Source organism: Hemitrygon akajei, chromosome 17 (assembly GCF_048418815.1).
Source record: "Hemitrygon akajei chromosome 17, sHemAka1.3, whole genome shotgun sequence".
NCBI classification, from domain to species: domain Eukaryota; kingdom Metazoa; phylum Chordata; class Chondrichthyes; order Myliobatiformes; family Dasyatidae; genus Hemitrygon; species Hemitrygon akajei.
This window is the reverse complement of record NC_133140.1, coordinates 68,550,407-68,563,275: the sequence shown is the minus strand read 5'-3', so window position 1 is coordinate 68,563,275 and position 12,869 is coordinate 68,550,407. Positions and strand designations below refer to the sequence as shown.

The window sequence follows — 12,869 nt, the reverse complement described above, 5'->3', positions numbered from 1 at the left end:
GACACAACTGATCTGGCCTCTACTACTTCTACAGGAAGCTCATTCCACACAGCTATCACTCTCTGAGTAAAGAAATACCCCCTCGTGTTTCCCTTAAACTTTTGCCCCCTAACTCTCAAATCATGTCCTCTCGTTTGAATCTCCCCTACTCTCAATGGAAACAGCCTATTCACGTCAACTCTATCTATCCCTCTCAACATTTTAAATACCTCGATCAAATCCCCCCTCAACCTTCTACGCTCCAATGAATAGAGACCTAACTTGTTCAACCTTTCTCTGTAACTTAAGTGCTGAAACCCTGGTAACATCCTAGTAAATCGTCTCTGCACTCTCTCTAATTTATTGATATCTTTCCTATAATTCGGTGACCAGAACTGTACACAATATTCCAAATTTGGCCTTACCAATGCCTTGTACAATTTTAACATTACATCCCAACTTCTGTACTCAATGCTCTGATTTATAAAGGCCAGCGTTCCAAAAGCCTTCTTCACCACCCTATCTACATGAGACTCCACCTTCAGGGAACTATGCACTGTTATTCCTAGATCTCTCTGTTCCACTGCATTCCTCAATGCCCTACCATTTACCCTGTATGTTCTATTTGGATTATTCCTGCCAAAATGTAGAACCTCACACTTCTCAGCATTAAACTCCATCTGCCAACGTTCAGCCCATTCTTCTAACCGGCATAAATCTCCCTGCAAGCTTTGAAAACCCACCTCATTATCCACAACACCTCCTACCTTAGTATCATCAGCATACTTACTAATCCAATTTACCACCCCATCATCCAGATCATTTATGTATATTACAAACAACATTGGGCCCAAAACAGATCCCTGAGGCACCCCGCTAGTCACCGGCCTCCATCCCGATAAACAATTATCCACCACTACTCTCTGGCATCTCCCATCTAGCCACTGTTGAATCCATTTTATTACTCCAGCACTAATACCTAACGACTGAACCTTCTTAACTAACCTTCCATGTGGAACTTTGTCAAAGGCCTTGCTGAAGTCCATATAGACTACATCCACTGCCTTACCCTCGTCAACATTCCTCGTAACTACTTCAAAAAATTCAATAAGGTTTGTCAAACATGACCTTCCACGCACAAATCCATGCTGGCTACTCCTAATCAGATCCTGTCTATCCAGATAATTATAAATACTATCTCTAAGAATACTTTCCATTAATTTACCCACCACTGATGTCAAACTGACAGGTCTATAATTGCCAGGCTTACTTCTAGAACCCTTTTTAAACAATGGAACCACATGAGCAATACGCCAATCCTCCGGCACAATCCCTGTTTCTAATGACATCTGAAAGATCTCCGTCAGAGCTCCTGCTATCTCTACACAAACTTCCCTCAAGGTCCTGGGGAATATCCGGTCAGGACCCGGAGATTTATCCACTTTTAAATTTCTTAAACAGAATAGAAGGACACCGCTTCAGAACAGAGACGAGAAGGAATTTTTTTTAGCCAGAGTGTGGTAATTCCGTAGAATTCATTGCCACAGACAGCTGCTAAGGCTAACTCATTGGATATATTTAATGCAAAATTGATATGTTCTTGATTAGTAAGGGGAAGGAGGCAGGAGAATGTAGCTGAGTGGGAAAATAAATTAGCCATGATCAAATGGTGGAGCAGACTCAATGGACCGAATGGCCAAATTCTGCTCCTATGTTTTTTGGTTTTACGGTAAAGCTAAGGCATTGTTGCTTTCAGACATGCCTGTAGTTGTTCACAGCTCAACATGAGGCCTACCTGCATGAATAGACATGATTTTTCCGAACACTTCTCCTGAAGAAACCTTTGCATCCATCACAACTGGCGGCACCGTAGTGTTTTCCCGTTGCACGATCACCACAGATTGAGCATAGGGCTGTAACACCATGGTCGATCAACACATTGATGGTACTGACATCTGTCGGAACGGTCTCTAAGAGACAAAAGTCACAGTTACAATACAGACAGCAAACTTTCAACATCAGAAGAGTTCATTTGAATAGCACTAGGACCTTCCCCATACTAAAGTCTTTATTCCCCAATATTTGTCTAATAGTTAGTATCTAAATGTGGGCCGGTGTTAGAGTGGTCAGGCTTTGGCTCAACAGGCTTCAGCAATACTTCATAGCTACTGCAGTGAGAAGGTGTCCAGGCTTAGAAGTAAAAGCCATTCAGTTTTACTACATGTTCAACATCACAAGGGCAGCAGTGGTTCAAGAAGATAGCTGATTAAGGGTTAATGACCTGAAACCTTAGATGTTTATCTTCCCACAGCCCAATCTGCTGAGTATTTTCGATATTTACTGGGTTTTTTTGGTTTGGCTTATCATTCCTGTTTGGTGTTGGAAATCAATGCTGGTCTTACCAATGATACCTATACCCCAGAAGAGAACAAAAACTGGACTACCATCAGTCCTGAGGAAGGGTCTCAGCCCAAAACATTGCTTATTCCTCTCCATAGATACTATATGACCTGCTGAGTTCCTCCAGCATTTTGTATGCGTTACTCTGTGAAGAGATTTGAAAACCATCTCTCTAGGCTTAGCTGACTACAAAACCTGCAAACTGGTCTGAATATTTCTGAATGGCTCAGATAAGGAAACACTCAAAAATATTCAATTAAAACCATTAAAACTCAAAGAAATAAAATTATAGTATTAAAATTATTCAAAAAATGAAATTAAAGCATATCAGAGCTCTATCAAATATTTTTAAAGCATTAGGTAAGCTTAACTAATTTAAAGGAATATATTTGTCTTAATACTGGCCTTTGTTACATAAAGCTATTCCTCTCTATTGAAAGGAATCAGTTCACCGTTACTGCAGCATGTCTAAAGGTGCACAGGTTCAATGAGCTGATTTCTGGGCATAAGCAATGAGGGAATGCTGCAAATTTGTACTCCTTCACTGCACCCATGAGGAATTAATCATTGGAATGACATCGGCAAAGCCACGATGCAGACAGCCTTTCTTGACACATCATAATCCCACAGTTTATGTTACTCAGGAGAGTAACGACTAACGTCCAATGTAGATATGTGCACATGTTCCAGCAAATTGTAACATAGTTCAGTGAAGGCCCTTTGGCCCATGATGTTGTGCTGACTTATTCACCTGCTCCAAGATCAATCTAACCCTTCCCTCCTACAGACCCTCCATTATTCTTTCATTCATAAATTCTGGCCAAATTTTTATTTCTCAAATGGGAAAAGCTGTTTCCCAGTAATTGCCAAACAAGGAGCCTTGCCCACTGTTTGCAGGACGTTTGAGGTTTGAAGTGTCACCCTTGATTGCTTTCACTTTAAGCAAATATATTAAATGTCCTCATGTTTAGCAGTGAATTTACATGGTTCCAAATAAAAGTCAAGAATGAAATGATAACCTGATACATATTGCTTCCTGTCAAATGAGAGAATGATATTGGGCAGGATCCTAGGTATATTTCCTGCTTTAGCATGGCTTGTGATGGTTGAGAGTAAACATGAGGAAATCTGCAGATGCTGGAAATTCAAACAACAACACACACAAAATGCTGGTGGAACACAGCGGGCCAGGCAGCATCTATCGGGAGAAGCGCTGTCGATGTTTCGGGCCGAGACTAGTCCTGACGAAGGGTCTCGGCCCGAAACGTCGACAGCGCTTCTCCCGATAGATGCTGCCTGGCCTGCTGTGTTCCACCAGCATTTTGTGTATGTTGATGGTTGAGAGTGTTTCAATTTAATACCTCATCTGAAATAAAGCATCTTCACTGGTGCAGCACATTAGACAAATGCACGTAGCTGAGAACTATACTGTTAACCATGCTAATTGTTTCCCATTAATGACTTTAACAATTCAGATAATCACATTATCCTTTATATTTTAACACATGCACATCTTCCTTGTTCATATCTCACTTATTTTCTGACCGTAACATTTTGTTTCTTTTGGGGGGACCCCAATTGGGAGACTGCTTTATCGAGCATCTCCACTCCATCTGCCAAAATTGGAACATCCCAGTGGCCAAAGAGTTTAATTTCCCCATTCCCATTCCAACATGGCCCCCTCTTGTGCCATGATGAGATCCCTCCGGATGAAGGATCAACACTAAGATCCATCGAAGTAGCCTCCAACCTGATGGCACGAATATTGATTTCTTCTTCCAGTAAAAAAAATTCCATCCCCCTCCCCTCTTATTCTATTCCCAACTCTGGGCCTTTCTTACCTCTTTTCACCTGCCACTCACCTCACCCTGTGTCCCTCTTCCTTCCCTTTCTCCTATTGTCCACTATCTCTCCAATCAAGATTTCTTCATCTGCAACCCTATACATTTACCACCCACCTGGCTACAACCAATCACTTTCTAGCTATCCTCCTTCCTCTCCCTCCCCCCTCCCCCATCTTTTTTATTCTGGCATCTTCCTCCCTCCTTTCCAGTCCTGACAAAGATTCCCAGCCTGAAACATCAACTGTTTATTTATTTCCATAGATGCTGCCTGACCTGCTGAGTTCTTCCGGCATTTTGTGTGTCTTGTTGTTTCCATTTCCTGTTCATTTTCTGATCCAGTTCCACTCATTTTTATTGTTGTATTAAGTACATATCTAATACCAGCAGCGGTTTTACAAGATACACTTTGCAGAAAAATGACTGAGAAACATGATAAATTTCCATAAGCTGAGAAGTGGAATTATTTCAAACATTCTTTTCAGCCTGCATGGATGTAATGTGTCAAATAGACATCTTTTGTTGCAGTATTTTCCAATCTATGGTACCTATGTAGGTATTATATAAGGTAAATGATAAACCAGATTATATAGTCAAGAGATGTTTCTGTTCATAATTACACATGGGTCTGAACTGAGCACTGTAGTGTTTAATCATAGCTTCCACAACTTATATGTTAGTGTTTGAGGTAATTAAGTTCATACTGTTAGCTTTGTTGAGTGGATATAATTAATGTCGAGTCTTATGGCCATTTGTGCCTTTTTAATGGGTTATGGCAGCTTTCCAGAACTGGAAATATAAACTAATTGAGAAGCCAATTATTTGAATGATTATTTGATGTGAGAGTCAACTTACACCATACATACTAAATGTAGATAATGTATTTCTCATAATCAAGATTTTTTTTCAACTGAAATCCAATTACATACCTTAATTAGCTCCAAAAAATTAAGACTAAAAATCAACATGGAAATGTTCTTAGTTCAGTGATTGGTAACTTGATGGAAAAGATCCTGAGAGGCAGGATTTATGATCATTTGGAGAGGCATACCAAGATTAGGAATAGTCAGCATGGCTTTGTCAAAGGCAGGCCATGCCTTAAGAGCCTGATTGAATTTTTTGAGGATGTGACTAAACACATTGATGAAAGTAGAACTGTAGATGTAGTGTATATAGATTTCAGCAAAGCATTTGATAAGGTACCCCATGTAAGGCTTATGGAGAAAGTAAGGAGGCATGGGATCCTAGGGGACCTTGCTTTGTGGATCCAGAATTGGCTTGCTCACAAAAGGTAAAGAATGGTTGTAGACAGGTCATATTCAGCATGGAAGTCAGTGACCAGTGGTGTCCCTCAGGGATCTGTTCTGGGACCCCTTCTCTTTGTGATTTTTATAAATGACCTAGATGAGGAAGTGGAGGGATGGGTTAGTAAATTTTATGATGACACAAAGGTTGGAGGTGTTGTGGATAGTGTGGAGGGCTGTCAGAGGATACAGAGGAATATCAATAGGATGCAAAACTGGGCAGAGAAGTGTCAGATGGAGTTCAACCCAGGTAAGTGTGAAGTGGTTCTTTTTGATAGGTCAAATATGATGACAGAATATGGTATTAATGGTAAGACTCTTGGTAGTGTGGAGGATCAGAGGGATCTTGGGGTCCGAGTCAACTGGGCACTCAAAGCTGCTGCGCAGGTTGACTCTGTGGTTAAGAAGGCATACGGTGCATTGGCTTTCATCAACTGTAGGATTGAGTTCAAGAGTCAAGTGGTAATGTTACAGCTTTATAGGATCCTGGTCAGACCCCACTTGGAGTATTGTGCTCAGTTTTGGTCACCTCACTACAGGAAGGATGTGGAAACCATAGAAAGGGTGCAGAGGAGATTTGCAAGGATGTTGCCTGGATTGGGGAGCATCTCTTATGAGAATAGGTTGAGTGAACTTGGCCTTTGCTCCTTGGAGTGGTGGAGGATGAGAGGATGAGAGGCTTTTTCCCCAGGGCTTAAATGATTAACATGAGAGGGCACATTTTTAAGGTGCTTGGAAGTAGGTACAGCTTATCCTTAGTCATATGAGCTCTATGTACCACCTTAAATTGTATGAGGGAATGTCAAGCACATAGCGATGAAGCTTAAAAATTTCATTCCAAGTTTCCTCCGATATTGATGTCTGTAAATCTTGTTCCCAGAGATTCTTAATTTTGTCTAAGGAATATTCCTCGTCTTCAGTAACATACCATAAATATTAGTAATACAACCATTATGAAAAGGTGTCAAACTAAAAATTACATCTAGTAAGTTCTTATCTGAGCTTATAGAAAATGGGCATAATTGAGATCTTAAAAAGTCTCTGATTTGTAAACATCTAAAATGGTGAGTTTTGGGTAAGATATATTTAGCTGATAATTGCTCAAATGGAAAAAGGTTTCTCATTTTTATTCGGATATATCTCCCTACTGTGACAGATGTAATAATGGAGAAGCTTCATTAATTCATATGTTTTGGACTTGTCTGAATCTTGAAAAATATTTCCTTACCTTTTAAAGTCAAGTTTAAGCCTAACCCTCTGACGGCCCTATTCGGTATTGTTGCAGGAAAAGATATTAAGCTGAAGGAATCTGATTTGCATATTTTGGCCTTTAGCTCTCTTATAGCTAGGAGGGCGGTTTTGTTTAAATGGAAAGATTGTTTTCCTCCTACTCATGCTCAATGGTTATGCGACATTATGTCACGTTTAGATTTAGAGAAGATTCGTTGTTCAATTTCAGAATCTCGTCAAGACTTTCAAACATTTTGGGGACCTTTTCTGAATTATTTTCAAAACCTTCAATTCGTTATTTAAACTCAGATGTTGGCTATTATTAATTTTTATTATATGAGAAGGTATTTTACCTTCTTTTTTCCTTAATGAACAACTTCAGTCTTGGTAGGGGTTAGATTCTTTTTTTTGTAATAAATTAGTATAGTTCAATAGAACTATTGATTAATTTACATGAATACAGGGTAATGAGATTGTTATTATGAACAGGTATGATGTAAATGGTAGTTTTATAAAAATCTTTTTTTGACCTTTTATATACACTTCCTTGTACTCTGTATTCGTCTATGTAGAAACTAATAAAAATATTGGAAAAGGAAGTAGGTACAGAGGAGATGTCAAGGGTAAGTTTTTTACACAGAGAGTGGTGAGTGTGTGGAATGGGCTGCCAGCAACAGTGGTGGAGGCAGATACGATGGGGTCTTTTAAGAGACTACTGGATGGGTATAGGAAGCTCAGAGAAATAGAGAGCTATGGATAACCCTAGGTAATCCCTAAAGTAAGCACATGTTCGGCCCAGCATTGTGGGCCTAAGGGTCTGTATTGTGCTGTAGGTTTTCTATGTTTCTAAATCTAGAGAAATTACAGTTAGTAGAAAGACACAGCTTGTTAAGCACGGGGAATATTTAACGGGAAGCTTTGATGCAGAATGTATCTTCAGTGAGCTGCATTGTGTCTACATGGCTGAGCAAGTAGCTATTGGCCAGGAGGTGTTGAAAGTATGGTTAATGGTACATAACATATCCTTTTCTACAAACGTTTGTACTTTGTGAAGACAGCAACCAATAGCTTGCTTGATTAGGTACTTGGTTCCCCCGGCCATTCTGCTGATTAAATATGGCATTACTTTTCATATTTGTAGGTCATATACATTTTGATTTGCTTTTATTTTTGACCTGTTAATTTGTAAATGATTTTGACATGTTTTCAACATTTCTTGTCAATAAAAATACAAATATATTCACTCATAATACAAGTTATCACACAGATATTCATTTATTGAACTTAACAACAATTACTTTAATGGATAATATGTACTAAAATGCAAACTGTGTTTAAAAAAAACTTAAAATTAATCTGGAAATGGTCGTCTCAAGGCAGAATAACATACAGAAAATGCTGGAGGTACTTGCCAGGTCAGGCAGAATCTATGGTGAGGAATGCTGATGAAGGATCTCGGTCTGACATGTCGGCTCTTTATTCCTCACCATAGATGCTGCTTAACCTAATGAATTCATCCATCATTTTGTGTGTGTTACTCTGGATTCCAGTATCTGTGGAATTTCTTTGTATTTATGATTTGTTTCTCAAAACAGAAGTTATATGTGTATATGTAAGTGTGGATATAAATGAATATCATCAGTGTAGCTACAAGATCTATTTTGCATTCACACGTGTCACAAGATTAATAGGAATGTCCAAAGCTATTTAAGGTAGCAAAAATGACATATGAATGATACAGAAACAGCCCGTTTAACCCAATTTGACAATGCCAGCGCCAGTGCTCCATATGAGCTTGTTCTAATTCTATTGGCATAACATTTTCTGAAGCTGACAAAGACTAGGAGCATTCATAGACCTGGCATTATGTCCAAATAGTAAAAAAGCACCAAGAAGTAAAGCTAACAGTATGAACTCAGTAGTCAAACAGTCACAGACAAGAAGAGAGGCCGTGATCAAGCAGCACAAAATGAATTCATGCTTATCTTCATGCTCATCCCTGGGGCTGTAACTTAATGAGCCTTGTTCAAAATATAAAGCTGGTTTCAAGCATAAAAATGTAAATTCTGGTAAATTTCCCACTTAAATCAAATTAGTGCTTTATTAGAAACACACAGCCTAAATAGTTACAGATGATGATTCAATGTCAGTCTTATTTCATACTTAAGAACAAATGTCAAGATGTTCCCAATGGGAATGTTATTCAATATCTTGTTGTGGAAAATTTTCCAAAAACTGTAGAACAGTTTCCAAAGTAGCAGACATTGTCTACAACCATCTCAAAGAAGGTAGAAAGTCAACTGAATCTAAAACCTAGTCAAAAACACATGTTTGAGTCCATATGTTCCATCATTATTAATTGTATTGTGTGGAGGAACCTGCAGATTATGATGATTTCCATTGTCACTGTGTTTTTTTGTTTTAGTTTGTCAAATTTAAATCAAACTTAGAAGTATAGAAATTGCTGCTAATGTAAAATTTGGTTATGGCTTGTTAACTATTCATGAGTTCAGTTTTTTCAGTTGTTATTCTGTGCTTTGTGGCCTGCAGTCAACAGACGACACAGTGCTAAGTTGAACTGAACTGAACTGGGCAATCTGAGACTGTTCAACAACTGTCTGGTTTGATGTTTTATATTCTGTGTTTTTCACTCGTTTTTTGCCATTTGTGCGATTTGCCCTTTTTTTTGCACATTGCGTGTTTGATGTTTTCTTTGAACGGGTTCCATGGTGTTTTTTTTGTTTCATAGCTATCTGCGGGATGCTGAATCTCAGTGTTGTAAACTACATGCAGACTTGGACATTAAATGTACTTTGATTCTTTGAATCTTTGTCCCTTTGAGACTGAAAATATATCAAACCAAGTTAATTGGCCAATATCCTTGGAAATCATCCTTAACTATCATTGTCTTCCTGTGCTTATGATCCAGATCAATACAAAAGAGCCACGGTGCTATTTTACAAAAAAAAAATTCTCAATCAAAAACAGATTCATTTAAAAATAAACTTAAGTTTAAATATAAATCTTACACATCCTGAATATAACCTAAAGCCAGTTCATGGTCAATTAAAACTTTTCTGCAGTATGCCAAGTGTTATTTTTTCTCTCTGTAAGGAGAAATACAGCTGTGCTTCATGATGTGCTGATGTTTGTTAGTGATGTTACTGAAGAACAATTGTTGGTCAGGTTACCCGAAGTTCATTCTCCTTTGTCCGAAGTTGGGCAAGCATCATTCATTCCACCTGGAAAGGCAGATTTCTCATTCATTAGACAATAAACTAGAGATCCTGAAGCACCTCTCATGTTGCCTCAGAGTGGCGTGGCACTGAAGGAGACTGCAGCTTGGATTGAGTTTCCCAGCAGTGAGTTTATTTTATATATCTTATTTAGAGATACACCTTGGTAACAAGCCCTTCCATCCCCATGAGCCTACACCACCCAATGACACCCATGTGACCAATTAATCTGCTAATCTTAATGTCTTTTGAATATGGGAGAAAAGGGGAGCACATGAAGGAAGCCTATACGGTCATGAGGAGAATGTACAAACACCCTACAGGCGACAGCAGAATTGAACCCAGGTCTCTGGTGCTGTAATCGCGTTACACTAATTGCTACACTACCATGCTGTTGCAATTCTGTCAGACCTGAGCCCAAGACCTCTCTTCTCATAAAACAGGCTTTGCACTCACAGTGCAAACAAAAGTCTTATCTCCACTTGTTTGAAGAAGGCAGAGATAACAGTGGAAATCAGATCAGGTGGACAGGCAAAAGTGGGTGTGGGAAAACCAGCCTCCCCTCTATGAATTCTGTCTGTACTTCTCGTTACCTCAGTAAAGCAGCCAGAATAAGCAAACACCCCATCCACTCTGGATGTTCTCTCTTCTCCCCTCTCCTATCGGGTAGAAGATACAAAAGCCTGAAAGCATGTTCCACCAGGTTTCTACACCACTGATATGGGACTATTAAAGAGTTCCCTAGTACGACAAAATTGGACTCTTAATTTCACAACCTGCCTCATTATGATCTTGCACCTTTTTGTTAGTCTGCACTGCACCATCTCTATGGCTGTTCCACTTTATTCTGCATTGTTATGGTTTAATCTCATCCTACCTCAACGTACTTTGTAAATACCTAATCTGTATGACCAGTATGCAGCACAAGGTTTTCACAGTATCTTGGCACAAGTGACTATAAAAATCCAATTCCAGTGTCAAAAGTGGGGAGATGATCAGATGAGGCAGCAACCGAGTTCTGGTGGGATTGGATACGGGATTAAGTGTTGGCCGGTCGGCGGGTAGGATATTGGACTGGTGTTCAGGAAGGCAAAGGAATCAGTCAGACACAGGATACGGATCCCTAAACGTGGAGAATAGGGGGAGGTGAGAGTAGGAAGATAATGAAGGTATCTCAACTTCCATATTAATAAACCAGTTAAGGACACATCTCATTAAGTAACGCCCAGAGATTAAGGTTTGGTTCAGTGTTAGTTATTTGACTCAGAACCTGGCACCACTGGAAAACCTTAACAACACCTATTACTAATTGCTCTTTGAGACAGTGATGGTGAGCCACCTACAACTGTTAGGCGATGGGATAGGTGTGCATTTTCATATGGGCCAAACTAGATCAGGATAATAGGTTTCCTCCACTGGAGGGCATCAAAGAAATGGAAAGGTTTTTACAATTTTTGCATTCTTCATCAGGGATTTCAGAAATTAACTGAAGTCAAATTCTGCAGCTGTCTTGGTAGGATTTGAACCCAGATCTCTGAATTGCTAGTCCAGACCTCTGGGCTACTCTTCAGGTAAGCTCACTGCCGCACCAGAATTATAGGCCATGTTATCCGTGAGCCTCATGTATACACAGGCACTTTCAACAAAAGGTGTCAAAATATAAGTTGCATGTTGTTCGATGCGGAAACCTCATTACACAAGTGAGTAGTCGGTTTAGAGGACCCATGCCCACTGTATGGATGTGCTCATTGCACAGACAAAATACCTGATTGGATTTTAGATGAAACTCATTCATATTACACACCAAAACACCTCATTATGTCAGAGAATTTCTATCCCAGATGGTTCAGCATGCCCTTGTTGCTTTGCTGGGGTATCAATCTTCTAAACCAAGTGAAAAATGAGACCCTAGTTTGATTCAACTTTCTGATTCAAAAGCAAAGGTGTTAATTTTTTCTAAGGCTATTTCCTTGAAATCATTGTTTAACATATCATTCAATGGTCACTTACTTTAAACCTAACCTGTAACACTTCCTAACTCTTTTCCATCCACACGGTCATGTGGAGGCACAGCAGAGAAACATGGCCTACTGCGCTTGTTCTGAACATCAAGCTCACATATTGATGCACCATCAACAACTCTAGGAGACTGGAAGTGAACAACAGGCTTTTATTAACAGCGAAAAGGGAGCACGACCATGTCGAAGACTGAGGGAAGAGCAGTGCCTCCAATCGCCTTTATACAGGGGTCTGTGGGAGGAGCCACAGGAGCAGTCAGCAGAGGGGCGTGTCCAGGCAGGTATACATAGATAACCACACATATTTATATTAATCCTACTAATCCTCCTATTCCCATCAATTCCCTCCCCCCCCCCCACTAGTGGCAATCTACAGTGGTTGATTAACCCAACTAGCCCCCATGTTCTGGGAATGTGGGAGGAAGCCAGAGCAACTGGATGACCCCTATGCAGTCACAGGATAAGTGTGTATACAAACATCTGCAGAGATCAAAACTGGACCTAGATAAATGGAGCCATGAGGCATTAGCTCTAAGAGCTGTGTCACTCTTCAGATTTTGCGGAAGAACCCCAAAGAGAGCCTTTATTTTAACAAATGACGGAAATTGTTTTCATCCAGTTAAAAAGAAACACATGCAATTCATTTTGGATCTTCAAGAGCTTAGATAACATTCACAGATTGGATTTGTGTGAGTAGTTCTCCTTAAACCTGATAAGCATTTAACTAGTCAGCCAGCACGTGTCATTTTTGGATCAGCAGTTCACTACACTGCAAACAAAATTAATCATTTTTCTACCACAATGCACAAAAGCCAGTCAATTCTCACTTTAGTCTGAGAGTAAAAAAAGACAATAGACTTC

General features: G+C 39.6%; 1 protein-coding gene across 3 annotated transcripts in view; it reads right to left on the bottom strand.

The window, feature by feature from the left end:
- The window catches only part of LOC140740812 (hepatocyte nuclear factor 4-beta-like), a 61,125-nt gene that overhangs the window by 38,282 nt on the left and 9,974 nt on the right, over nt 1-12,869 (bottom strand). For all 3 annotated transcript variants that reach the window (XM_073070339.1, XM_073070340.1, XM_073070341.1), the window contains exon 2: nt 1,775-1,949. In XM_073070339.1, the coding sequence (XP_072926440.1) occupies nt 1,775-1,949 (175 nt within the window). The remainder of the gene's footprint in view (nt 1-1,774; nt 1,950-12,869) is intronic.